This window comes from Oryctolagus cuniculus, chromosome 21, assembly GCF_964237555.1.
Source record: "Oryctolagus cuniculus chromosome 21, mOryCun1.1, whole genome shotgun sequence".
NCBI classification, from domain to species: Eukaryota; Metazoa; Chordata; class Mammalia; order Lagomorpha; family Leporidae; genus Oryctolagus; species Oryctolagus cuniculus.
Window position 1 is genome coordinate 861057 of NC_091452.1, and position 27894 is coordinate 888950.

The window sequence follows — 27894 nt, forward strand, 5'->3', positions numbered from 1 at the left end:
AACTGTGTTAAGCAAACTGAGTGAATGAAGATTGTGATAGGTCAGATACGTCAAGAATAAGAATTCACATTACTTAAAAAAAAAATCTGCCCTAGTTAACTGCATTTTTTAAGAAAGATTTATTGGCCGGCGCCGCAGCTCACTAGGCTAATCCTCCGCCTAGCGGCGCCATCACACCGGGTTCTAGTCCTGGTCGGGGCGCCGGGTTCTGTCCCGGTTGCCCCTCTTCCAGGCCAGCTCTCTGCTGTGGCCAGGGAGTGCAGTGGAGGATGGCCCAAGTGCTTGGGCCCTGCACCCCATGGGAGACCAGGATAAGTACCTGGCTTCTGCCATCGGATCAGCGTGGTGCGCCGGCTGCGGCAGCCACTGGAGGGTGAACCAACGGCAAAGGAAAGACCTTTCTCTCTGTCTCTCTCTCTCACTGTCTACTCTGCCTGTCAAAAAATAAAAAAATAATAATAAAAAAGAAAGATTTATTGATTTATTTGAAAGGCAAAGTTATAGAAAGAGAGATAGAGAGTGAGAGTGAAATTCCATCTGCTGGTTCACTCCCCAAACGGTCACAACAGCCAAACATGTCCCACAATGGGTGGCAGGGGCTCACGCACTTGGGCCACCTTCTGATTTCCCAGGTACCCACCTGCTGATTTTAAAGGCGCGGGATCAGAAGTGGAGCATATGCAGGAGACACAACCATTGGCAGTGACAGGCTACTCCAGCTCATAAAGCCAATTCATGAGAGAGACTTCCAGACCCAGGACAGGCAGGGCCTGTGCCTCTGGTAAGCAGGAAGTAGCTATAGAAGATACGATTCTATGCCTTTCAACGTCACCTGAAGATTAAGGTCTGGAATATCTGAGGGGGGAATGATACAGGCAGGCAGACAGGATGATATTGATTAGATTTGTGAGCTGGCACCACCCCTTCACCCTGCCCCTTTTCATGATCTCATGCTCCTCCCTGACCGCACCTGTACACCTACCTGCCAATCAGCCTGCATAACCACGCCCCTTTGGAAGTGAATAAAAGGCATGGAGCGCCTGGGCCCTCTCTCATTTGCTCCACGCCAAGAGGCCTGGGTGGCTTTTTGGCCGCCCCTGATGCCTGCTTCTCCACGCGGCCCATGTGCTCTCTCTCCCTCTGGTCTACTCCCTGGAAAAGCCTGGTAAACTTCTAAGCTCCTTCTCCCTCTTATAAAACCCTCACTTTCCTGTGTATTTCTTTCACTGAGTAAATTCTAAGAACTTAAAAAAATATAAGTGGAGCAGCCAGGACTCAAATTGGTGCTCATATGGGATACTGGCATTGCAGGCAGCAGCTTAACCCACTATGCCACCATGCTGGTCCCTAACTCTACATTTTTATGTTTTCAAAGTTTATTTGAAAGGCGGAGTTACAGAGAGAGGAAGAGGTCTTCTATTTGCTGGTTCACTCCTCAAATGGTCACAACAGTTGGGGCTGGGCTGCTCACATGGATACTAGCATTGGTGGTGGTGGCTTCACCCCATGTACCATGTTGGCCATGTACTGTGATAGTCTGAGAGGATATATGATTAGGTAGCGATGAGAGTGACTGAGGAACCCAACAGACTGTACCTGAACCCAAGAGCCATCTCTTACTAGCTGAGGTCTTGCCTCAGTTTCCCGATTTATGAAATGGGGAGAACAATAGCACCTGCCTCATAGGACTGTGGTAGGACCCAACAGTACTAAGTCGTGATAGTTTCAGGAGAGCTCCGGCACGAGTGCCCTCAGCAGGTGCTGGCACTGGCTGCTGTCTGGACTCCACTCTGCAATCTGCTTCTGAAACTCCTGAAACTTCTGAAACTCCTCCATGGCCACATGGGCGGGACCAATTGGAAAGTGATAAGTTAGAGGTACAGCTGGGCTTGCCTATATCAGCGCCAATTGTAGGAACATTGGTTATTATTATTATTTTTTTTTTGACAGGCAGAGTGGACAGTGAGAGAGAGAGAGACAGAGAGAAAGGTCTTCCTTTGCCGTTGGTTCACCCTCCAATGGCCGCCGTGGCTGGCGCACCGCGCTGATCCGCTGGCAGGAGCCAGGTGCTTTTCCTGGTCTCCCATGGGGTGCAGGGCCCAAGCACTTGGGCCATCCTCCACTGCACTCCCTGGCCACAGCAGAGAGCTGGCCTGGAAGAGGGGCAACCGGGACAGAATCCGGCGCCCCGACCAGGACTAGAACCCGGTGTGCCGGCGCCGCAAGGCGGAGGATTAGCCTAGTGAACCGCGGCGCCGGCCTGGAACATTGGTTATTTTTGCAAATGCCCTAAATTTGTTTTGGGAACTACCCCCCACCCTATCCTGGTGTATTCTAAACCAGAAAATCTTGAGTGATAGCAAGGACGTAGTATTTAGACATCCAATTCACAGCATCATCATTCATAACAGCCAAAACCTGCAAACAATGGTGTGTTGGCACAGAAGTTAAGATGCTGTGTGGGACACTTGTGTGTCATATGGGAGTGCCTGGGTCAAGTCCTGGCTCTGCATCCGACCCAGCTTTTCTACTAACGCACACCCTGCAAGGCAGCAGTGATGGGTCAAAAGCCAGTGACAGATGAACAGATAACAAGAATGTGGTATATATACACACTGGAGCATTCAGCCTTTTTAGAAGGAAGGAAATTCTGTCAAATGCCACAACATAAATAGACCTTTAGGATATTGTCCTTTATGCTGTTATAACAAAATACCACAGACTAGGAAGTTTATAAATAATAGCAATTTATTTCTCACAGTTCTGGAGACTGGGAAGTCCAAGATCAAGGTGCCACTGGGGAGGGCCTGGTCTCTGCCTCTAGGCTGGCACATTACTGCTGCATCCTTGAAGGGGAATGCTGTGTCCTCACAGGGTGGCAGGGATGGAAGGGCAAGACGGGAAATCTTTTCAAAGCCTCTTTTATAAGGGCATTAATCCATTCATAGGAGACTTAATAATGTCTCAGAGGAACTACCTCTTAAGACTCTGTGATGAGGATTATAGTTCAACATGAATTTTGGAAGGGACACTACCTTCAAACCATGACAGGATTATCTAAGGGAAATAAGCCAAGTCATGAAAGGGCAAACACTGGGATTCCACTCACAGGAGGTTTCTAGAGTCAAATTCATAAAGACAGAAGGTGAAATCGTGGGTACCGGGGCTGGGGCAGGGAGAGTAGGGAGTCTGTTTAATGGGACAGTTTTAGTTTGGGAAAGTGAAGAAGTCCTAGAAATGAAATGAATGGTAGTGATAGTTGCACATCATGGCAACTGTAGTTAATGCCACTGATGAGTGCAATTAGGTGGCAAATTTTATATGTATGTCACCACACACACAAATCTGGCTACTCTTTTCTCCCAAAGCAACAAATAACAATTGTTCTGAGAAGTTAAAATCACCACTGAAGAAGCGCCATTATAGTTTTGCGGTCCTAATTGGGTACTGTCGTGTTGTAAGTTTCTGATGTCAGCTACTCTCTTTTCAAAACACAAGATTCTAACACTGAGAAGCTTCTGCATCTGTGACTTTAGGGCATTCCAAATCACATGTAGTCAGATAAAGTCCTGACCAGGTGGGTTCATCCCTCTCCCACACTGTACATGATGTTCTCCCCAGGCCACTGTCACTTCCCCAGAGAGGCCAGGTAGGCGTACCAGAAGAGAGCCACCAGGTTGGCAAAGAGCACCCGGAGCTGCCAAAGAGAAGTCAGACAAGCTGGGTAAGTGGGAGCCACGCCCATGTTTGTCAAGCGCCAGTCACCCAGGACAGAGCTCATGGTTCAGTCTTGCACATTAGATGGCCCATCCACCTACCTACCCATCCACTGTTCTACTCACTGACCTTTGAGACTGCACCCAGCACTGAAGAGAAGTCCCTGGCCGGGAGGGGTAAGGGGTCAGTGTTTACAGGATCGTAGGGGAAACAGTGACACCAGGAATCACAAAAGCAATGCCTGCCCCTTTCCCTCCCAGCTCAGCCTCTCACCCCAGGCCTGGCCATCGCTCAGTGCTGCACCCTCCCCAGGGAGTGCACCTAACAGTAGCCCCTTCCAGACCCATCGCCAACCCACTGTGCGGTGTGCTGCTGCCAAGGTCTGACAGGCTTGGCCCACCTGCCGTCAGCTGAGTCAGTCTCGGCTTGAGTGTGGCAGCGCTGTTGGTCTCACCAGTCACTGTGTCCTCAGTCTACAGCAGTCAGGCACACACTAGGTACTCAGTAAACATCTGACGAATACATTCTGTGTGTGAAGCACTCACCTGCAGTTGTCCAGAATGGAAACTCTAACTGTAGCCCCCAGCTACTGAGACAAATTCTGTTCCCTTCTTCCACCCAGAGACCCATGTTTGCTCTCATTCTTTGTCTGCATGACTTGGAATCCATGGCCCCAGCCCCAGTTTCCTTACTCTGCTGCTAGGCAGTGGCACGCCCCTTCTCGATGGAAGAAGCTCTCTCCCTGCCTTCTCGCCTCCCCTGGGCGCTGACCACGTGCCCCAGACCCCTGTCCTTGAGGGTCTTCAGCCTTTGCCCAGAAGCCTTTCTGCACCCCCAGTCGGCGCATTCTCCCGTTCTCCACAGAACCACATTCACTCCTTTACTCCCCTCATCCCACAGGAGAGAGAAGTCTGCAAGTTCCTGTCAGCTCTCCTCTGTCACATGGAGGGAGGGCCTCTGTGTAAGCGCCACTGTGCACCAACGGAAGGAGTCCCACTTTCTCAGTGTCCTCGGGGGTCTCTACAGGACCACCTCTTCTGGACATACACGCCCGCCCATCACACTAGCAGGTGCACTTCTGTACATAATGTGGCTGCACTTCTAGACTTAAAACACCCTTTCTCCCCCGCCCCTCTCCTCTTCACAAACTTCTGGAGAATTGTCTAGACGTGTAATTTCTTGCACTTACTTCCCACTCAGGCTTCAGTTAGCAGCAAACTGGCTTCAGCCCCCACAGAGCCACTGAAATTGCTCATGGACAGTCACTGCTAAGGGTCCATGTTAAAGCGAGTAGAGTGAGGCCTGTGTTGTGGCAGAGAAGGTAAAGACGCCACCTGTGACCCGGCGTCTCATATGGACACCAGTTTGCATGTCTCTCATGTCCCAGCTACTCCACTTCCAATCCAGCTCCCTGTTAATGGCCTGGGCAAAGCAATGGAAGATGTCTCAAGTGTTTGGGCTCCTGAAACCCTCATGGAAGACCTGGAAGGAACTCCTGGCTCCAGCCTGGCCCAGCCGTAGCTGTTGCAGCCATCTGGGGAGTAAACCAGTGGATGGTAGATCTGTCTCTCCCTCTCTCTAACACTTTCAAAATAAATTAAAAAAAAAAAAAAGCAGTAGAGACCTCTCAGTTTCTATTTTTTTTTAATTTATTTATTTGACAAATAGAGTTAGATAGTGAGGGAGAAAGACAGAGAGAAAGGTCTTCCTTCCATTGGTTCACCCCCCAAATGGCCACTACGGCCAGAGCTACACTGATCCAAAGCCAGGAGCCAGATGCTTCTCCTGGTCTCCCATGCAGGTGCAGGCATCCAAGCACTTGGGCCATCCTCCACTGCCTTCCCAGGCCACAGTAGAGAGCTGGACTGGAAGAGGAGCAACCGGGACTAGAACCCAGCACCCATATAGGATGCTGGCGCCGCAGGCGGAGGATTAACCAAGTGAGCCATGGCACTGGCCCCGTCTATTTTGTTTTTAACTCCCTGCAACTCCTGCCACTGCTGACCAGCCCTCTTCTTCATACCAGTAGGTTCTCCTGGTCTGCTATTTCTTAGTATGTAATGGAATGCTGTGTCTGCGTGCATCGGTTTGTGTATACTAATGGGTGGTGTGTACAGTTGCCATAGTATATGTACACGTGGATATGTGTGCGTGATACACATGTATTGTGTCTGTGTATAGGTGGTGTGTGTGTACTTGTGTGTGTGGTGTACACAGGTACTACAGTGTATGTATTTGTGGCACATGTATATTGTCTGTGTGTACAGGTGGTTTGTATACTTGTGCAATATGTACAGGTGCTGTAGGACAAGTGTGTGCATGTGTGTCTACTCATGCATGTAGTTGTGTTGAGGTGCTTAGTGTACACATGTGTGATGTATGTGTGTTGTCTGCATAGGTGGTTTGTGTATACTTGTGTGTATGGTGTGTACAGGTGTCAGAGTATATGGATGTGTGTGTATGTGTATTTGTGGTGCATGTGTGTTGTATCTGTGTGTATGTGTGGTTTGTGTATACTCTGTGGTATAAACAGATGCTGTAGTGTATGTATGTGTACATGGGGATGTATGTGTGTACACATGCATTGTGTCAGTGTGTGTACAAGTGGCTTGTATATACTCGTGTGTGGTGTGTACAGCTGCTGTAGTACACGTATGCATGTATGTATGTGCACACTGGGTCGGCCTCTTCTTCCCATCCTTCCAATGAGTTCTTTGCCAAGCGACTGCTGCCCTGGGTTTCCTGTAAACCAGGCAGGTTGTTTCATGGTGTGCAGAAAGTGCTTGACACAGCAAGCTGAGGCTGCTGTCCATGGATAGCCCTGCCTGGAAGGGTGGCTCTGGGCTGGCTACGTGAATTTTGTGAGGCTCCCGGTTTCCCCCTAAGGGTAGCTCACTCTACCTAAACTGTGTACACAAACAATGTGGGAATCTGCAGCCTGTTTTTCCTGCAGTGAAGGAGGCTGAAATTGGGTAAGTGCAAGCAGAGATGCCTGCTATGCCGCTCCCAGTAGAACCCTAAGGGCTTCTCTGGCTGGAACCCAGCCTAGGTGCTGCCACAGGAAGACTATGTCTGTGCAATCCGTGTAGGAGGGCAGATTGGAGTCTCGACCCTGCCAGCCCTTCTCCTTAAGGGTCTACCAGTGTCTGAGCTGTGCAGAAACACTGGCCCCTGAACCTTTCCTGAATGGTAACACTACAGAACTTATGAGCTTGGTGTAAGGACAGGAGATGACGGTGAGGCTCATAGCAAACTGGGCACTAGGGGCAGCACCCACACAGGCCTTGGGGGTTCCTTTCAGAACCTACTTTCCTCTATTCTCCACTGGCCTGGGAACAGATCCTATCTAACGCTTCCTATCTGCCCTTCACCAGCCGCCTCCACAGTGGCCCCTTTGTACCCAGAACCCCTAAGAAGCTCTCAGGCCTTCAACCTCTCCAGACCAGGCTCTGTCTCCTTCGAGAGCCCTGGCCCCACTCTGCCCTAGAGCCCCTGCAGGCCCCTCCGGTGTGGCTTTGTGGCTGCAGGTGAGACATAGCATCTGCCCCTCCTTGGCTTCTGTCCTGTCTGTACCACACAACTCCTGCCTGTGTACCACGCTGGGATTTGCAAGCCCAGGGACCAAGAGGTATCCCCGGCCCAAGAGCTCTTTAGCAGAATTTGCTGAACCACTGAGTATTGTATGAGAAATGCTTAGGATACACCTGTTGTCATTGACTCATGGTTGTAAGCAAAGCCCGGGTATAGACCAGGAGTCTGGAAGTGGGGGTGAAAGCAAGGCTTAAGAAACATTACAGCTTGATGGAATAAAGCAAAAACATGGCTGATGGGAAACTAGCTCTAGTGGAGCTGATTCCTGGGCCCTCACTCACCTGCAGAGGGACGTAATTGATGTTAATGAACTGCAAGGGCGTCCACACTTTCCAGTTCATCAGCAGAGCTCGCCAGAAGCTGCTCCTCGTCTTGGCAGCAAAGGTGGACACATCCTTCCCCTGCAAACAAGGGGGAGTGCATGGTAAGCAATCTCAGAACTGCAGTCATGGGCACCAAGCCCTCACACAACGATTTTTCAACGGTAGCATTTGACTTTATTCCACTTGTATACAGACAGCACATACATGCACTTAATCAGCACGGAGCCATGAGGAAACAACCATCCAGTTGGAAAACCAACAGTAAGAACAGTGAGGCAGTAAATTGCTCCCACTGTCGTAGGTGATGTTTACCAAGTTTCATGCAACCAAACTGGTGGTGTGATTCATGGGATTTAAACAGTCCGATGGCCGGCGCCGCGGCTCACTAGGCTAATCCTCCACCTTGCGGTGCCGGCACACCGGGTTCTAGTCCTGGTCGGGGCGCCGGATTCTGTCCCGGTTGCCCCTCTTCCAGGCCAGCTCTCTGCTGTGGCCAGGAAAGTGCAGTGGAGGATGGCCCAAGTGCTTGGGCCCTGCACCCCATGGGAGACCAGGAGAACACCTGGCTCCTGCCATCGGATCAGCGCGGTGCACCGGCCGCGGCGGCCATTGGAGGGTGAACCAACAGCAAAGACCTTTCTCTCTGTCTCTCTCTCTCACTGTCCACTCTGTCAAAAAAAAAAAAAATAAATAAAAACAGTCTGGTAGCAAAAGCCAACCCCCCAGCCCCCAGCCCCCAAAAAAACAAAGGAAATGAACATAATCCATCGAAAAGCATGGGGTGAGAGCTGCAGCACAGGCTAGGCCACCGCTTGGGACGCCTCATCCCCTGCGGGCAGTGTTGGCTCGGATCAGCTCTCCAGTGATGCACATCCTAGACGCAGCAGGTGATGGCCAAGAACGTGCGTCCCTGCCACCCGCAGGGAGGACTGCATGGGATTCCTGTTCCTGGCCTCGGCCTGCCCTAGACCTGGCTGTTGTGGGCATTTAAGGGAGTGAATCACCAATGGGAGACATCTCTGTGTGTGTGTGTGTGTGTGTGTGTGTGTGTGTATGTCACTCTGCCTTTTAAGCAAAAAAAAAAATTCTTAAGACTTATTTTATTTGAAAGACAGAGTTAGAGGGTGAGACAAACTGAGAGATCCTCTATCTGCTGGTTCAGTCCTCAAATGGCTACAAATGGCCCAGGTCTGCCCTAGGCTAAACAAAGTAACCAGGACTCCAAACTTGTTTCCCACATGGGTAACAGGGGCCCACGTGATGGAGCCATCATCTACTGCCATCTCAAGCACATTACTAGGAATCTAGATGTAAAGTAGAGCAACCAGGACTTAATCCAGCACTCTGATGCAGGTACTGAAAGCAATGGCTTAATCTGCAGCACAAGGCCAGTATCCTCTACTTTTAGAAAGTATTTCTCTTTCAAATTTGAAAGAAAATATGAAAGTAATCATACTGGGGGTAGGCGCTGTGGCATAGCGGGTAAAGCCGCCACCTGCAGTACTGGAATCCCATACGGGTGCCAGTTCAAGTCCTGGCTGCTCCACTTCCGATCCAGCTCTCTGCTATGGTCTAGGATAGCAGTAGAGGATGGCCCAAGTCCTTGGGCCCCTGCAACCACATTGGAGACCCGGAGGAAGCTCTTGGCTCCCATCAGCACAGCTCCAGGCATTGAGGCCAACTGAGGGGTGAACCATCTGATGGAAGACCTCTCTCTCTCTGCCTCTCCTTCTCTCTGTGTAACTCTGAATTTCAAATAAATAAATAAACCCTAAAAAAAGTACCCATACCTCTTTGTTTAAAAGGATTTATTTATTTATTTGAAAGGCAGAATGAGAGAGAGCAAGCGAGTGAGCTCTTCCATTCCCTGGTAACATTCCCCAAATGGCCACAGTTGGGGCTGGGCCAAGAAAGCTGTCAGAAGCCTAGAACTCCATTCCATGTGAGTGGCAGGAGCCCAAGTACTTGGGCATCCTCTGCTGCTTTCCCAGGTACAAGTAGCAGGGAGCTGCATCAGAAATAGAGCAGCTGAGACTCAAATCTGCGTTCCAATACGGAATGCCCATGTCTCAAGCAATAGCTTAACCCAGTATACCATAACACTGGTTCCACACATTTCTTTTTAAAATTCTTTTGATTTTCATTTTATTTGAAAGGTAGAGAGACAAAGAGACCTGGCCGGGGAGGGGGGTGGGAATCTTCCATCCAATGGTTTACTCCCGTGCGGCAGCTTTAACTGCTATGCCAAACTCAATGTTATCCACAATTCTAACATGTGGAACCCTTTGCTTCCTCTTAATTTAGATTTGCTAAAGACTTATTAACCTGAGGCTGACGCTGTGGCATAGCAGGTAAAGCCGCCACCTGCAGTGCCAGCATCCCACATGTTCTGGTTTGAGTCCCAGCTGCTCTACTTCTGATCTGGCTCTCTGCTATGGCCTGGGAAAGCAGTGGAAGTTGGCGCAGGTCCTTGGGACTGTGCACCTGTTTCGGGGGCCAGAGGAAGCTTCTGGCTCCTGATGGGCGCAGCTCCGGCTGTTGCGGCCAGTTGGGGAATAAACCAGCGGATGGAAGATCTTTCTCTCTCTGCCTCTCCTCTCTCTGTGTAACTCTGACTTTCAAATAATCTTTAAAAGAAAAAAAAAAGACTTATTATCCTAGTCCCCTTAGGGTCACTTGAGACAATAATCACTGTTTTCCTTAAGTTACAAAAATTTAAGATGCTGTTTCAAAATAAAATCTGAGAAGCATTACTTGCTATGACTGGTAAAAACAAATTACTTTCAGGACTGAACATGACATGAACACTCTGGCCACTGCTCCTGGAGACAGTGAGGATTCAAAGGTGCAGTAAGGCAGGACGGCTGGACAGTTCAGAGTGGCCACGGCTGGTGACAAGTGAACATACCTCCAGTGCATCACAGCTGATTTCTAAGTTTATGCTCATAAATTATCCTCTTTAGAGCACTTACAGTGTTCCAGGAACTGAGTCTGGACAGACTTCTACAGCATCATGATAGGGGTCTTAACTCTGAGTGCTACAGATCATTTGGCAGTGTGGTTAAATCCATGAACCCTCTTCTCAGAATCATGCCTTACAATCTTTAAGATTAAATATATGGGACTACACAGGAATCAATTATACTGAAACAGTCATCAAAATATTCAGAAGACAATTTCATGACAGACTAATATAATGTTTCTTTATTAACATCCAGGGAGAAGACCTGGCAGGTCTTAGTATTAGTATTTCAAGGTATCTTAACAATTGATACATGCTATCAAAATATCTGTGATTTCCACTGGGGATAAACAGATACCGCTAATAATACTGTAGTTTGCCTCCTACATACATCAAGGAAAACATAAAATGGTTGAATGTAATGCAAAGTTCCCAGGCCCTCTGAATTCTACTGGGTGTCAGGCTAAGAATTCTCATGCTTAGTGAAGGAGCTGCAGTAATGCTGTCAGACACGAACCTCCAGAAAGTTCATGACGAGGAAGAACAGCAACAGAAAGGCTGGTGCAAAGAGCAGGCGGTCCAGGAGAAGCCTCTTGACCCCTGCCAGGGGAACCTCAGAAGGGATCCAGGATTCCATGAAGAGGTAGAAGAAATGGCTCACTGGTCCTGTGAAGAAGAACCTGAGGCCCCGATGTGGCATGAGCTTCCTGTGGGTCTCTGGCTGTGCCCCTCTCTGGAACAGTGTCACCCTCGAATCTCAGCTCCTACACCCTGCCTCCCTGGTGTTTCGCAATCCCCCCACCCCCACCCCCCGCAGGCTCCTATGGACTTTCTAGGACATGTTTTCTTTGAATCTGCTGCAGCATCCTTTTTTGTCTCTCACAGACCAGAGTTCTTCTTGCCAGGGTGCTGTCTCTCAGTGCTTTCCCATGAGACTTCACGAGCGCGGTCTGCTCCTTCTGAGCACTGCCCACTCCAGTGGCCTTTCTGACTGTCCTAGGCCAGCCGCTCTCCACTCTAGGCCTTGCTCCATTTTCTGCATACCATTGTCAGTACCTCATTTATTTGGTTATACAGTGCCCTCTTCAGCACTAGGAAGACTATGTCTTTTCATGGTTGTGGCCACAGGGCCTGGCTGCAAGAAGGCACTAAGAAATAAAATAAATGTACTTGGGGCCTGCCCTGTGGCGTAGTAGGCTAAGCCTATGCCTGTGGTGCTGGAATCCCACATGGGCACCAGTTCAAGTCCCGGCTGCTCCTCTTCAGATCCAGCTCTCTGCTATGGCCTGGGAAAGTAATGGAAGATGACCCAAGTGCTTGGGACCCTGCACCCATGTGGGAGACCTGGAGGAGGCTCCTGGCTTTGGATCCTCTCAGCTCCAGCCATTGTGACCATCTGGGGAGTGATGGAAGACCTTTCTGTCTGTAACTCTACCTCTCAAATAAATAAAACCTTTAAAAATAAGCTAACAAACAAAAAGGTGGATTTTATTTTTAAAAAAAAAAGAAGAAGAAGAAAGAAATGTACTTGTCCCTGGTTTTAGAGCTTTTCACCAAACTCTCCAGGGTAACAAGCAAGGGTAAAGCTTGCTGCTGTCCACTGATTTGTATGGATTGATACTCTTTCATTTTAAAGTGTCCTGGGAGAGAAAAGAACCCAGTAGACCTGCTGTTCTGAAAAACTAAGCAATACAAAGAGAGACGGAGACTCAGGCGTCTTTCAACTTCCAACACTGCAAGTTCTCAACAAGCAGTTCTCAGTTCTCACCTTGCTGTAGGACATTGCATGGCCTGTAGTGGGCACTGTTCAACAGGGAAGAGAAAGTCTGGGGAGAACAGTCTAACTGGATACGGCCTCCTAGGTGATCTTGTTTCACACACCCTCCAGTGAGGAATTACTGCTTCCAATGCATTTTGGAAAAAAACTGATGACTCAAAGCAGCATGCTTGTAAGTACAAAAAAAGTCTTTGTGAATTCTCAATTAAAAAAATATTCCAGTTGTAAAATACTTCAAAATAGCTCAGCTATAACACTAATATTGGCCAAAGGGCTCAGGGTAGACTAAATTGGCACAACTCAATGCTTTCGCAATTCAGAAAGTGGTTCAGAAACCGCACGGTTCTCAGGATCCGTGAGTATTTCTTTTCTGGATGTTTACAATATGAAAAGAACAAGCTAGTCATATCTGAATTGACCTCTTCCATAAACTCAACCTATGAGAGGCTTTTCAGAGTCTTTGATTTTTGATTCAGCTGAGAAATATGCCCTCAGATCTCTCTCTCAGCCCAACTAAGATGGCTATCCCTACAGACGCAATTCAACATAAAAACTAATTCTACTCACGGATATATATACTACATAAACCATACAAGCTGTTCTGACCCTCCCCCCATGATGATTCAATGCTGTTTTTAAAATTATTTTTCCAAATTAGATTATCCCAAACATTCGGTGTACTTAGTCTGTTACAGAGTAAACCTGCCTCTTTTATGGCACTCACCCATAAATTGCATATCTGAGAGGCCCAGTGACATCTAGATTTTGAGAGTTGTCTTTTTTTCGCTTCTTCTCAATCATCTGAGCCAAGAAGTTCGAAAATGCTGACAGAATAGCACTGTGGACAAGGACACAATCAGGAGACATGGACAGCTGGTCCTTTCCCACACGTGCTCTGAGGTCACGCTCTGGACTGAAGCCGCTGCAATGGCAAGTGCCTACATCAAAAGGCAGGGACAAAGATTCTCTCTCTCACACACACACAGGTGAGGGCAACCAGCTGGTGGACTGTATGTCAACATTCTGGTTATGCGAGATACCCCAATTTTCTAAAAAGTTTGCCATCCCAGGAGTCAGAAAGGCATGTGGTAACAGAAAGGGATCAGGAGGGACCCTGATGTGGACATTCTTCTGTTTTGCCTGTGGTGACAGATACAGAACCACGGGAGATAAAACTGCACGGAAGTAAACACCTTCACAAGGGTACAGGAGAAGTGAGGAAACCCAAATATGACCTGTGGACTAGCCGTGCGAGCTGTGACGCTGCGCTAAATTTTACAGAATGCAACCGACGGGAGAAACTGGGAAAAGGGTACAAGGCTCTCTCTTGCATAATTTCTTACAACTGAACCCGAATCTACAATTATGGCCCTAAGAATTTCCATCAGAAGCGGCGAGAGGCCCAGTGGCTCCCTCCAGGCCTTGGTCTGTTGCCTTCCGAGAGGCTCTGAGACACAAAACGCACACAGGGCCTTCCAGATCTGACCCCCGCTCCCCGCCCCAGGTCCTCCGCGCACGGCTCGCTCCTCCCTCGGACTTGGCACCCGCAGCTCCCTCTACGCGGACAGCGACTGCGTCCCTTCCACGCACGGCCTGTTCACTGTCGCCCCCCGCAGAGGAGCCCGCCCAGCCGCCCTCTCTCCGCCAGGCCCTCCGTCGAGTCCCTCGCCACGACACCGGCTGCGGGAGGCACCACACGCAGCCGGCACGGGCCGGCCGACGGCAGGCGGGGACGGCCTCCAGCGACACAGCCCGACAGCCCTCCGTCTGCCCGGGACCCGACCCACAACGCTGCGGGCCGCGACTTGGTCCTCCCTCTGCGCGGCGACGCGCCCACCTGGTGGCCGCTTTGGTGAGCACCGGGTACAGCCGCAGGAGGAGCAGGTAGCTGGCGAGTGCCCGCCGCGGGAGCGCCTCGGCCCGCAGCCTCGACGCCGCCGGCGCCATCGCCACCATGCTCTGCGCCGCCCCGGGCAGCCGCCCGCGCCTCGGGTCAGCCCGGGGCGGGGCGGCCCGACACTGCCCACAGCGCCGCCCCGGACGGACCCCGCGCTGCGCGGCGCGCGCCTCCGCACACCTTCTCCCGGGCCCTCGGGGACCGCCCCCTTCCACCGCCCCCCACGCGGCACCACCCATTGGAGCCCCGCGGGCGCCCGCGCCTGCTGATTGGACGGCGGGGCGCTTCCGGAATCTCGCGAGAGTAGGTGGGAGCGCGCCAAATTTCTCCCGGGAAACTGAGACGGTCCTGAGCCGGAGCGATGGTGCTGACGAACACCGGGCGGCGGCGCGCGGAGCCCAAGGCGGACGGCGAGGCCAGTCGGTGAGGGCGGACCCGGTCCTCCGGGGGTCATGCTGGAGGTAGCCGGTGTCTTCCGGCCTGAGCCCTCTGGCAGACGCCGGCCCCTTCCACGGGCTGCCGGGCGGTGTCCGCGCGGGTCGGGGCCGGCGGTCCCGGCGTGGAGGGCTGCGGGCGCCCCCCGCCCCCGGTGCGGGCCGAGGAGCGCTTTCCTGCGCGGCCCGGGTCCGCCGCCGCCGGGGCGACCCTTTCAGGCGCTGACCTCCGCGCTGACCTTCACCCTGTGCCCGCCTCCGCTAGCCGCGGCTGCGTTCGGGGAGGGTCGGGCTGGGGGCCGCGGGGCCGGGGCGACCCGGGCTGCTGTGCCCTGCGCGTCGGGGCCTCGGCACGGCCGGAGAGGCGGACGGCGCTGGGCGCTGGAACTGGGGCTTGTCTCCCCGACGCGCTCGTGGGCCTTGCAGCTCGCGGACGGCGCGGGGCTGCACGGTGGTGAGAACCCTGGCGACAGCCTCGGCTTCCGCCAGAGGTCTCGTGCTTCACACAGCCGCTGGCGGCGAGGGGCAGGGCTGTTAGCCGGGCCTGGGATCTGCTGTGAGGGGGCGATCGGAGCAGCCCCTGCGAGCGGTCTGCGGGGACCTGGAGCGCTGTCTGTGGCGATGCACTGGGACTGCGTTTTCAAATATTGCACTGTAGCTGGATAAAAAGCGAAATACAAAGCTTAGAGAACAGTCTTGAGAGGAGGTGTGGTCCAAGAGAGTGTTTATAGTCCCTTTAATCCAACGCACCTGATTTAAGGATATGTGGGGGACTGCAGTACACAGGACTGGTACTTCGTTCTGTCTTGATTTTTTTTTTTAAGATTTACTTATTTATTTGAAAGAATTACAGAGAGGAGAGGCAGAGAGAGGTCTTCCATCCGCTGGTTCACTCCCCAATTGGCCACAACGGCCAGAGCTGCACCAATCCGGAGCCAGGAGCTTCCTCCGGGTCTCCCATGCAGTTGCAGGGGCCCAAGGACTTGGCCATCTTCTTCTGCTTTCCCAGGCCATAGCAGAGAGCTGGATCCCAAGTGGAGCAGCCAGGACACGAACCGGCGTCCATATGGGATGCCAGCACTGCAGGCGGAGGCTTTACCCATTATGCCACAGTGACAGCCCCCTGTCTTGATTTCTTTTTTTATTTTATTTTATTTATTTATTTTTTGACAGTGAGAGAGAGAGACAGAGAGAAAGGTCTTCCTTTTGGCATTGGTTCACCCCCCCCCATGGCCGCCACGGCTGGCGCGCTGCGGCCGGCGCACTGCGCTGATCCGAAGGCAGGAGCCAGGTGCTTCTCCTGGTCTCCCATGGGGTGCAGGGCCCAAGCACTTGGGCCATCCTCCACTGCACTCCCTGGCCATAGCAGAGAGCTGGCCTGGAAGAGGGGCAACCGGGACTAGAACCCCGTGTGCCGGCACTGCTAGGTGGAGGATTAGCCTATTGAGCCGCAGCGCCGGCCTCCCTGTCTTGATTTCAAGAAAGATCTAGGCCTCAAGCTGAAGCCAAGTTCTCTACCAAGGCTTGGAATACAGTTTTCCTGTTTTTTTTTTGTTTTTTTTTTTTTTTTTTTTTTTTTGACAGGCAGAGTGGACAGTGAGAGAGAGAGACAGAGAGAAAGGTCTTCCTTTGCCGTTGGTTCACCTTCCAGTGGCCGCTGTGGCCTGTGCACCGCGCTGATCTGAAGCCAGGAGAAGAAGAAGTGAAGCCTGTGATTACAATGGGCCCACCCAGATAATCCCCATCTAAAGATCATATTTTTTTAAAAGATTTATTTATTTATTTGAAAGAGTTACACAGAGAGAGGTCTTCCATCCACTGGTTCACTCCCCAAATGGCTGCAATGGCAGGAGCTGTACCAATCCAAAGCCAAGAGCCAGGATATTCCTCCAGGTCTCGCACACGGGTGGAGCAGCCAGGTCTTGAACCAGCACCCATATGGGATGCCAGCTCTGCAGGCGGCGGCTTTACCAACTACACCACAGTGCCGGCCCCTAAAGATCATCTTAATTGCAAGTTATGTTTCTTCACTTATGGGAACATTCACAGGTTTTAGGAATTAGAACGTAGATCTCTTGAGAGATGATATTCTGCCTTCTATGAGTGGCTTTAAGATCCTAATATTGGAACATGGTCATTCTGTTCTTCAAATAGAGGTGGCCCAGGAAGACTCTGGCACAGGACGGATTTTTCCTGAACAGTTCTCTGTCCACTTCTGCATATAAATTAGGATTTGGTGAAATGTGGTAATTTAGGACCTGAATTCTGTATGGACTTGATTTACCTCTTTTAAATTTTTCTTTAGTCCTATTTTGGATATGTAGATGACTTCCTTTTTTCTCTTCCCCTTAAACCTGCGATGAACATCTGTATGTAAAAGATTGTTTCCTGAAAATAGGTTTAAATTCTTAGAAGTAGAATTGCAGGGCCAGATGATAAAGCAATATTTTAAAAACACCCACCTCATGGAGAAACCAAATACCATCAGAGAAGGGATAGTTGTGTAATTTTAAGAATTGTGATACCCTTGGGCCGGCACCGCGGCTCAATAGGCTAATCCTCCGCCTGCAGCGCCGGCACACTTGGTTCTAGTCCCGGTCGGGGTGCTGGATTCTGTCCCGGTTGCCCCTCTTCCAGGCCAGCTCTCTGCTGTGGCCAGGGAGTGCAGTGGAGGATGGCCCAGGTCCTTGGGTCCTGCACCCCATGGGAGACCAGGAGAAGCACCTGGCTCCTGCCATCGGATCAGTGCGGTGCGCCAGCCGTGGCGGCCATGGGGGGGTGAACCAACGGCAAAGGAAGACCTTTCTCTCTCTCTCACTGTCCAGTCTGCCTGTCAAAAAAAAAAAAAAAAAAAAAAAAAAGAATTGTGATGCCCCAGGAAATACATCAAGGAGCTAGAACCAGATGCTGAAAAGTGAGGGGTGGTGCGAGGGAATGACTGGCTCTGAGCAGCTGGGAAGGGAAGCGCTGTGAGACCTGGGGACTGATGCGGGACAGCTCACGTTGCTGTTGGGAAGAGTTCACGAGCAGGTTTTAGGGAAGCACTGCCCAGGAGCAGTCCACCGAGAACGAGAGCGAGTCTGGCTGAGGCCGAGTGAATCTGGTCACTTCTACATAGGAGTGCGTATTTATGTCTCTACACTGTCCACCTGCTTGTCAGTACCTCAACACTTGCATGTTTTGTCTGCTCACTACTTTATAAAGGTTATTGATTTGTACTGCAACAAAAAGACACTGGATCTTAGTTTTGTTTTGTTTTGTTTTTTTTAAAGATTTATTTATTTGAAAGTTACACAGAGAGAGAGAGGGAGAGGTCTTCCCCAGTTGGCCACAACAGCCAGAGCTGCACCGATCCGAAGCCAGGACCAGGAGCTTCTTCTGGGTCTCCCATGCAAGTTCAGGGGCCCAAGGACTTGGGCATCTTCTGCTTTCCCAGGCCATAGCAGAGAGTTGGATCCGAAGTGGAGCAGCCAGGACCTAAACCGGCGCCCATATGGGATGCTAGCACTGCAGGCGGCGGCTTTACCCGCTACACCACAGTATCGGCCCCATGATCTTATTTCTTAGCATGCTTTTTTTATATTTGAAAGGCATATAGACAGATCATCCATCCTCTGGATCACTCCTCGAATGCCCACAGCAACCTCAGCTAGGCTAGATTTATTTTGTTTATTTGAAAGAGTTACAGAGAGGCAGAGAGAGAGGTCTTCTATCTGCTGGTTCACTCCCCAAGATGGCCACAATAACTGGAGCAGAACCTATCTGAAGCAAGGAGCCAAGAGCTTCTTCTGGGTCTCCCATGCAGATGCAGGGGCCCAAGGACTTGGGCCATCCTCCGCTTGTTTTCCCAGGTGCATTAGCAGTGAGCTGGATCAAAAATGGAGTAGCCAGGACTTGCACTGGCACCCATATGGGATGCCAGCACTGCAGACTGAGGCTTTAACCTGGTATGCCACAGTGCCGGCCCCAACTGCAATCTTGACAATAGATAAATTATAATCTTAACATTCATCCAGGTGCAGCCTATCAGTTTTAAGCTTGGGTGTTCATGCCAGGGAGTTTCTGTTCTGCCAGGTGGAATGCAGTGTTATGTTATTGTCTGAATTTTGGACCATAGTTGAAGACCAGAGTCTCACAGAGTGGGGTGCTTTCTCAGGATGGAGTCTCAAGTGCTCTAAAATGGCGTCCCTGCTGTCCAGGGGCTGCTTCAGTAACACATTGCATAGCTAGAGAACAGTGTCACAACCTGGGAACTGACATTGGTTCACAACCAGATTGACATAGGTACAATCAGTTGACCTTATTATTAGGTTACAGATCTTATATATATATCAGTTTTATGTGCACTCTTATACACATGTATACATTTAGTTTTGTCAAAACACTACATATTGCATTACAAAGCATGTAATTTTGGGGATTGGATTTTTCACTCAACATAATTCACTTGAGATACATTCAGGTTTTTTGTATCAGTAAGTTTATTCCTCTTTTTTGCTCAGTGATATTCCAGGTATGGATATATCATAGTTAATTGTTTCCCTGCTGAAGAAGGTCTGTGTTCAGCTTTGGGCTATTATTAATGAAGGTGCTGTCAATGTTCACACACAGACTTTAATGAGAGCATGAGTTTAACTCTAGAATACATGACTGAATGCAGTGCTGGGTTTTGTACATTTTTAATATCCAGGAGGCAGTACTTAGCTGTGATTGCTGTTTTTGTTAGTGTTCTAGGTACAAAGTTGAGCTGATTTTAAGGGGCCTGCCCCAGTGTGTCTTTCCTGTAAGTCCTATAATTTAATGTGCCTCTTTTTGCCTAGTTTTCAAGCTTTTCAGGATTCATGTACCATATCATATCAGAAACATGTGTATCAGGTGGGTCGGCAGTTCAGAAGCAGTTGGCAACATGAGTGGTGAGATCCAGTTCTCTTCGCAGGGATGACGGCCCCTCTTCCTCAGTCTCCGCCCTCAAGCGCCTGGAACGGAGTCAGTGGACGGATAAGATGGATTTGCGGTTTGGTTTCGAGAGGCTGAAGGAGCCTGGTGAGAAGACAGGCTGGCTCATCAATATGCATCCGGTAAGCACTTGTGCGCTTCTTCAGCCTTCTCAGCAAAGCAGCTGCACCTGTGTGATTCCGTGTGTGCTTATGGTTTTCCAGTGCTTATCTGAGAGCAGGTAACCTGTTGTCTAGCTGATCCAGGTGCAAGAAATGATTGTAACTCCTCTTTAACATGATTAAGAGCTGCACAGAGACCACTGTGGGAAGACTGGAGCGAGGGGTGCCCTTGTGAGCTATCAAAGTAAAGCAGTCAAGGATTATGAAGGAGAACTTGAGAGAAATCTCTGAAGGCGGTAATATTATAGCTCTGATGAATGAAGCTAGTGGTATTTATGCAGGAGTGTAGTAGCAATCTATTTTTGAGGATTTTGTTTGGAATTTTTAAATCTATTAATATTTTCACTTTATTTGAAAGAGAGACAAAAAGAGCCATCCATTGGTTCACTCCTCCAGATGCCTACAACAACTGGGCCTGTGCCAGACCAAAGCTAGGAGCCAGGAACTCAATCTGGATCTCCCATGTGGGTGACAGGGACCCCAGTACTTGAGCTGTCATTTGCTGCCTCCAAGGTGTGTCAGCAGGGAGCTGGATCAGAAGCAGAGCCAGGTCTAAGCATTTCACCATGGAGTGTGGGCGTGCCAAGTGGTGTCTCAAGCATTGCACCAAATGTTCAAGCTAGATTTTATTTTCAAAGTGCTCAGCTTTCCAGAGTGGGAGGAAGGGGGTGGGGGCTCTTACACTGTGTAGAGGATAATCTTTTGCCTATTTTGGCTGATTCTCTTGTAGACTGAGATTTTAGATGAAGATAAACGCTTGATCAGTGCAGTGGATTACTACTTTATCCAAGACGATGGGAGCAGATTTAAGGTAAGCCACTGAACCCAAGAAGCTAAGACCAACTTGTGATGAGTTCTCTGGGTCTAAGATGACAGATGTTCATATAATTCTGCCACTGTCAGAAAAGGAGTGGAGGCTTCTAGCACACATCAGCCTATGGCCTGTCAGGAAATGTGGGCCTCTGGGAGAAAATCGGTCCTCATTGAAGATGTCCTGTGAGAAGTTAGCTCAGGAAATCTCTGCGAGGCAAGCAGTATAATGTCTCTTAGATTCTTGCTGCTGAGATATGTGCAGATCCCAGTTTCCTAGTGTGCCGTCTCACGGATCGTAACAGCACTGTCTTCGCTCTTCTCTCAGTTTTTTCTTTCTCATCACCTGGTTGGGTTGGTGTCTTGCAGGTGGCCTTGCCCTATAAACCTTACTTCTACATTGCAACCAGAAAGGTGAGTGTTTCATTGAACCAGGTCAGGTGATCTGTGCCTCCTGTTGTGGTAGATTTTGGGACTTGGGAATAGACAAGGAAGGAAATTGATCTTACTCATGGAAATTCTTTTCATTCTGATCCTGATTCAGGGTTGTGAGCGAGAAGTTTCTTCCTTTCTCTCCAAGAAGTTTCAGGGTAAAATTGCAAAAGTAGAGACTGTTCCTAAAGAGGATCTGGATTTGGTGAGTATCACCCAGATTTTCTGTGGGTAAACAAGGCCGGTATCCCATGTCCATGGCTTATCTGTGAGTCCTTATTCCCTTGTTTCTCTTACCAGTAGTCTTGTTTCTCTTGAACTCATGAGTGTGATCTCTTTACTTTATAGCCAAACCACTTAGTGGGTTTGAAGCGAAATTACATCAAGCTGTCCTTCCACACTGTGGAAGATCTTGTCAAAGTGAGGAAGGAGGTTTCCCCTGCTGTGAAGAAGAACCGGGAGCAGGACCATGCAAGCAATACGTATACAGCTATGCTTTCCAGGTGAACTGTTCTGTGAGCAAAGCAGCAGCTGGTCCAGAACGACAAGACGGATAGTCAGTGGGAAGCAATAAAGTGACTGTTTTTTTTTAAAAAGATTTATTTATTTATTTGAAAGTCAGAGTTATACAGAGAGAGAAGGAGAGGCAGAGAGAGAGAGGTCTTCCATACGCTGGTTCACTCCCCAATTGGCTGCAACAGCCAGAGCTGCACTGATTTGGAGCCAGGAGCTTCTTCTGGATCTCCCACACGGGTGCAGGGGCCCAAGCACTTGGGCCATCTTCTACTGCTTTCCCAGGCCACAGCAGAGAGCTGGATCGGAAGTGGAGCAGCCAGGACTTGAACTGGTACCCATATGGGATGTCAGCACTTCAGGTGGAGGCTTTACTGTGCCACAGCACCGGCCACAACAATAAAGTGACTTTAACAATGGACTCTGTTGCATGTGCACTTTTGAGCAAAAGGTGGCTTTCTCTTTTTTTTTCTATTTAAAAGAGTTACAGAGGGAAAGAAAGAGAGCTATCTTCAGTCTGCTGGTTTACTGCTCAAGTGGCCACAATGGCTTGGGGCTGATCCAGGCTGAAAGCCAGGAGCTCAGTGCCCCATCCGAGTCTCTCTCAGATGTGTGGCAGGGCCATGCACTTGGGCCATCTTCTGCTGCTTTCCCAGGCGCGTTAGCAGGAAGCTGAAAATTGGAGCTGGCACCTGTGGGATGTTGGCATCAGAGGGGGTGGCCTAACCCTCTATGTCATAATGCTAGCCTCCAGGTGGAAACTTTTATAGATTGTGTCATATAAGCAGTGGCATCCCATGTGGGTGCCAATTTGTGTCCTGGCTGCTCCATTTCTGATCCAGCTCCCTGCTGATGTCCTGGGAAGAGCAGTAGAAGATGGCCCAAATGTTTGGACCCCTGCCACCCACGTGGGAGACCCAGAAGTTCTTGGCTCCTGGCTTCAGCCTGGCCCACCCCTGGCTGTTGTGGCTGCCTGGAGAGTGAACCAGCGGATGAAAGATCTCCATCTCTCCTTCTCTGTAATTTTTTCCTGAAAATAAATAAATCTTTACAAAAGGTAATAAGACAAACTGTGGCTTCCCAGATTGTATTTTACATGTTAGCCCTCCTTTTATTACATAGAGGTTGGGTTTACAACAAAGAGATTTGAAAGAAGGAATGATTTAACCCTCATTCCACTGCTTAACACAGTTATCTACGAATTTGTTAAATGCTGAGATTTCCAGAGAACTTTGACTATTGTACAGAAGAATTTAGTGTGAACACCAAATACCATTAATCAAATGTTTAAGCATCATTGATAAACATAAGAGATTAAGAAGAGAAAACTGAATAATTGCTTGGGTGGCTTCAGAAGAACTAATGTATCTCTGGCAACAGAAGATGGGTGTGGGACCCTGAATGTTCCAGTAGTGCTTCCTCCACCCTCCCTCCGCACTGATGCTACTTCTCAGAATATTGTGAGTAGGAGGCTGGCGCTGCGCAGTGGGTGAAGCTGCCACCTGCACTGCCAGCACCCATATGAGCTCCAGTTTGAGTCCCAGCTGCCCTGCTTCCAATCCAGTCCCCTAATGTGCTTGAGAAAGCAGCAAAAGATGGCCCCAGTGCTTGGGCCCCTGCCACAGATGTGAAAGGCCTGGATGTTGCAGCCATCTGGGGAGTGAACCAGCATATGGATTCTAACTCTGCCTTTCAGATATATAAATAAATTCTGTAGTTCTTAAATTTTTGAAAAAGATTGTTTTAATTTACTTTAGAGTTACAGAGAGAGAAGGAGAGAGGGCTCTTCCATAGTTGGCTAACTCTCCAAATGGCCACAACAGCCGGGGCTGGGCCACACCAGAGCCAGGAGCTTCATCAAGGGCTCCCACACAGGTGCAGACCCAAGTACTTGAGCCATCCTCTGCTGCTGTACCAAGCATATTAGCAGGGAGCTGGGTAGGAGGTGGAGCAGCCGGGATTCAAACCATTTCCCGTATGGGATGCTGGCATCACACAAGGCAGCTTAACCCACTGGGCCACAACACCGGCCCCGATCAGTAAAATCTTCTAAAAAAGACATTGTAAGTCTGAGCAGAAACTGAGTCCCCAGAGGCCTTAGCGATCTGTAAAACTCATTGTCTACCTTTTTTTTTTTTTTAAGATTTTTGTTTTGTTTTGTTTTGTTTTGTTTTTTGACAGGCAGAGTGGACAGTGAGAGAGAGAGAGAGAGAGAGAGAGAGAGAGAGAGAGAGAAAGGTCTTCCTTTTGCCATTGGTTCACCCTCCAATGGCCGCCGCGGCCGGCGCGCTGTGGCCGGTGCACTGTGCTGATCCAATGGCAGAAGCCAGGTACTTATCCTGGTCTCCCATGGGGTGCAGGGCCCAAGCACTTGGGCCATCCTCCACTGCACTCCCTGGCCATAGCAGAGAGCTGGCCTGGAAGAGGGGCAACCGGGACAGAATCTGGCACCCCGACCGGGACTAGAACCCGGTGTGCTGGCGCCGCAAGGCGGAGGATTAGCCTAGTGAGCCGCGGCGCCGGCCTAAGATTTATTTTATTGTATTTATTTGAAAGACAGGGTTACAGAGAGAGGTAGAGACAGAGAGAGGTCTTCCATCCGCTGGTTCACTCCCCAATTGGCCACAACGGCTGGAGCTGTGCTGATTTGAAGCCAGGAGCCAGGAGCCTCCTCTGGGTCCTCCACGCTGGTGCAGGGGCCCAAAGACTTGGGTCATCTTCCACTGCTATCCCAGACCATAGCAGAGAGCTGGATCGGAAGAGGAGCAGCCAGGACTAGAACTGGTGCTCATATGGGATGCTGGTGCTTCAGGCCAGGGCATTAACCCGCTATGCCACAGCACCGGCCCCCATTGTCTACCTTTTTACCACCTTAATAATCCTTTTAATACTGTAGCTTAATGGGCTAATAGTAGAGTGAATAGTGACAGGTTTACTACTTGGATATAAGAAAAACCAATACAGAGATAGTTAATGGGGGCCGGCACTGTGGCGCAGCGGGTTAAAGCCCTAGCCTGAAGCGCCAGCATCCCATATGAGTGCTGGTTCTAGTCATGGCTGCTCCTCTTCTGATCCAGCTCTCTGCTATGGCCTGGAAAAGCAGTAGAAGATGGCCCAAGTCCTTGGGTCCCTGCACCCACGTGGGAGACCAAAGAAGCTCCTGGCTTCGGATCAGCGCAGCTCTGGCTATTGTGGCAATCTGGAGAGTGAACCAGCAGATGGAAGACCTCTCTTTCTGTCTTTACCTCTCTCTCTAACTCTTTCTTTCAAATAAATAAATCTTTAAATTTTTTTTTTTAAAAAAGAGATAGTTAATGTTTGTGTCATGTCACTGTATGCTGACATGAGAGCCATTCTTGTGGCTGTTAGCCTCACCTTGTCCTCCCTGCACATCTGCAGGGAGGGCCTGGTAATCATCTTCCTTGCTTTTGTGATCATGATGTGGAAGCTGTGGAAGGGTGAGCTACATCTCTGGACATGACAGAGACCCCTGCATGGGCTGAATAAAGCTGGGGTCTGCTCTCTTCAGCCCTACATGGCAAAGGCTCCTGAATGGGGCCAGTGCTGCAGTGTAGCGGGTTAAGCCACCTGCAATGCTGGCATCCCATATGGGTGCAGGTTCAATTCCAGCTGTTCCACTTCTATTTAGCTCTTTGCTAATGCGTGTGGAAAAGCAATGGAAGATGGCCCAAGTGCTTGGACCCTGCCATCCATATGGGAGACCTGGATGAAGCTCCTGGCTTCAGTCTGGCCCAGCACTGGGTGTTGCAGCCATTTGGATAGTGAATTAGCAGATGGAAGATCTGTCTCTCTTTCTCTCACTCTGATTCTCACTCTGTGACTGCCTTTCAAATAAAATACTCCTTGAAAAAAAATAAAAGCTGAGTAACAGTGGACCGTGGTGCACACAGGCTGTATTGGGTACTCTCCTGACTGGAGTATAACTTAGGTTCTGTAAAATGTGCCCATTTTGAATGTGCACCGAGTTTCCTCATGTCTGTGACCTGTTGCTCAAGCAGGATGATAATTCAGTGCCCTAACCACCTCTGTTTGCTGTTTGTGTTTACTCAGTGTGGACTCTGGTGCTCGAGTCTCTTAACAAAACAGTTGAGTTAGCTGCTCTGTTTCCTAGTGTGTTGCAAGGGGGTGGTGTGATTACTGATGAGGAGGAAACCTCTAAGAAGATAGCCAACCAGTTGGACAACATAGTGGACATGCGGGAGTACGACGTCCCCTACCACATCCGCCTCTCTATTGACCTCAAAATCCACGTGGTGAGTTGTCAGGGAGCAGGCTGCTGCTCACGCGAATTTCATAACAGCCGGGAAATGATACCTAGTGATAGTCCACAGAGAAACAGATCCCTGGATGTAGAATTCTGACCTACTACATGTTCTACAGGCCCATTGGTACAATGTCAGATACCGCGGAAACGCTTTTCCAGTGGAAATCACCCGCCGAGATGACCTTGTTGAACGACCCGTAAGTGCTGCTTACGTTGCCTCCATCTTAAAATTTCTCCTTGTTTTCTGGAGAGATCAGATTCAATGCTGAGAAGTAAATCTAATTCAAAGGTTTGTTTGCCTCTTTTTTTTCCGACCTAAATGGTTTATTAGGTATGAATTTTACAAACATTACTTGAGTTAGCGGTATTGGTACAGCTGGAGGGTATTGCGCCTTCTCCAGGCTGCGTGGCAAAAACCACCAAAAGGGTGGTGGAACTTGTGGCCCTTTCTAAGGCCATGACTCCTGTGGCCTGCAGATGCCAACCGATGCATTTCACTGACTTGGAATGGGCATCAGGATTTCTTCTGATGGCTTTATGGAATGGGTCAATGAGAATAACCTCAAAGAATTTGTACATGGAATCTTCACCAACCCAGCAAGAATTCAGGACTCTCAGAGCTCCCCAACTGCACCCAGCTTGTTCCTCAGCAACAGACTGAAGGCTTTGTGCAAACGTTAGCTGATTAACTCCCTGATGGTCAGGCTTGCCGTAGGTTGCACCCTTTAGAGCTGGGTGCTTGTGTCCACTGCAGCGCACACAAGTCCTGTAGATGGCATAACCTTGTTTGGCCTTGCAGCTCAGTCTGCGTGTCTTGTCGGGCCAGGTGGGGCGGGAGAGAGCTGGTGGTACTTGAAGGAGAATGTGCGTCATAGCCAGCTGCTCCTTTCTCCATAGCTCCTGGATGTACTTGGACGCACCCATCCTGGCTCACCGGATGGATGCCAGAAGACAGACAGGCTTCTTTTTCCTTAGATACTCTCTGGAAAAATTGTGGAGTTGGAATTATTTTTGTCAGTTTCTGACCTGAGAGTCTAATTTCCTTTTCCACCTGTGCTTTCCCTGTAACATCAGTATTTGAGCTGGGCTGGACTTGAGCAGTTGAGGGAAAGCTTTGACTTCTAATTAGGTAGATGATAGTGAAGTGACTTGCTGAAAAATAGATTTATAACTCAAAAGCCTCGACTCAAGTGTGGCTTCATGATCTTGGGAAAGTCTTTGTATTATTTTCTCATTTCCAAAGTGAGGATACCTGCTTTATGCCGCAGTTACCCATAGAGTTATCCTGATGGTTAAAATGAGGTAATGGGTTTTAAAGAGCTCTGGACCAAGGTGTTTTGTAATTCAAGCCTAGCCTATAGGGAACTGTTCTAGCCATTGTCTCTTATGCATTGATTTTTTTTTTTTTTTTTTAATTTAAAGATCTTCTACTGCTTTCCCAGGCCATAGCAGAGAGCTGGATCGGAAGTGGAGCAGCCAGGTCTCAAACCGGCATCCATATGGGATGCAGGCGCTTCAGGCCTGGGCGTTAACCCGCTGTGCCACAGCGCTGGCCCCAAGGGTTGGTGTTTTCATTCCAAGTCAATCCCACGACACCTGTCCTAGCTCTTTCAAATGGAGGCATTCAGCTCTTGCTTTTGGCAGCTGGAGGTAGAGAAGGCCAGTGGTGTGTGTCCAAACCTTAGCGTGACTTGTTGCCTGTTTAATGCTGTGTTCTGTTCTCTAGGACCCTGTGGTTTTGGCGTTTGACATTGAGACAACCAAACTGCCCCTCAAGTTTCCCGATGCTGAGACGGACCAGATTATGATGATTTCTTACATGATTGATGGCCAGGTGTGTTGGGCGGCTTTTGGGAAGTAGGCTTCCTGGGACGAGGACTCTGCCTAGTCCCCGACTGTAATGTGTACCCCATGGTTAGTGTTTGTTGGGTCAGGAGAGTTGGTGGCATCCAGGAAAGTTGACAAGCCAGTTGTGCCCTTTCCTTCCTGATAGAAACCTGACATTCCCAGGTCTCTTCCCGAGACACCCAGGGGCC

General features: G+C 49.7%; 2 protein-coding genes and 1 pseudogene across 3 annotated transcripts in view; 1 reads left to right on the top strand and 2 right to left on the bottom strand.

Moving 5' to 3' along the window:
• Nucleotides 1-720: 720 nt before the first annotated feature.
• PXMP2 (peroxisomal membrane protein 2) lies at nt 721-14468 on the bottom strand. 2 transcript variants are annotated; one of them, XM_070065714.1, is made up of 5 exons: nt 14208-14444; nt 13095-13208; nt 11111-11273; nt 7590-7709; nt 721-855 (listed from the first exon to the last, which is right to left on the bottom strand). In XM_070065714.1, the coding sequence occupies exons 1-5, from the start codon at nt 14324-14326 to the stop codon at nt 829-831; spliced, it is 543 nt and encodes a 180-aa protein (XP_069921815.1). In that variant the 5' UTR covers nt 14327-14444; the 3' UTR covers nt 721-828. The 2 variants fall into 2 exon arrangements, with proteins under 2 accessions (XP_069921815.1, XP_051692818.1); XM_051836858.2 differs by lacking the exon at nt 721-855 and adding an exon at nt 2731-3697 and having other exon boundaries at nt 14208-14468.
• A 63-nt stretch (nt 14469-14531) lies between these two features.
• Nucleotides 14532-27894, top strand: part of POLE (DNA polymerase epsilon, catalytic subunit) — a 65576-nt gene continuing 52213 nt past the window's right edge. The window contains exons 1-9 of the mRNA XM_051836853.2: nt 14532-14690; nt 19638-19779; nt 20549-20629; nt 20998-21042; nt 21173-21265; nt 21409-21563; nt 25706-25847; nt 25975-26055; nt 27585-27692. Coding sequence (XP_051692813.1) covers nt 14629-14690; nt 19638-19779; nt 20549-20629; nt 20998-21042; nt 21173-21265; nt 21409-21563; nt 25706-25847; nt 25975-26055; nt 27585-27692 — 909 coding nt within the window. The 5' untranslated portion in view covers nt 14532-14628. The remainder of the gene's footprint in view (nt 14691-19637; nt 19780-20548; nt 20630-20997; nt 21043-21172; nt 21266-21408; nt 21564-25705; nt 25848-25974; nt 26056-27584; nt 27693-27894) is intronic.
• On the bottom strand, nt 26090-26889 carry LOC100356410 (large ribosomal subunit protein eL15-like; annotated as a pseudogene).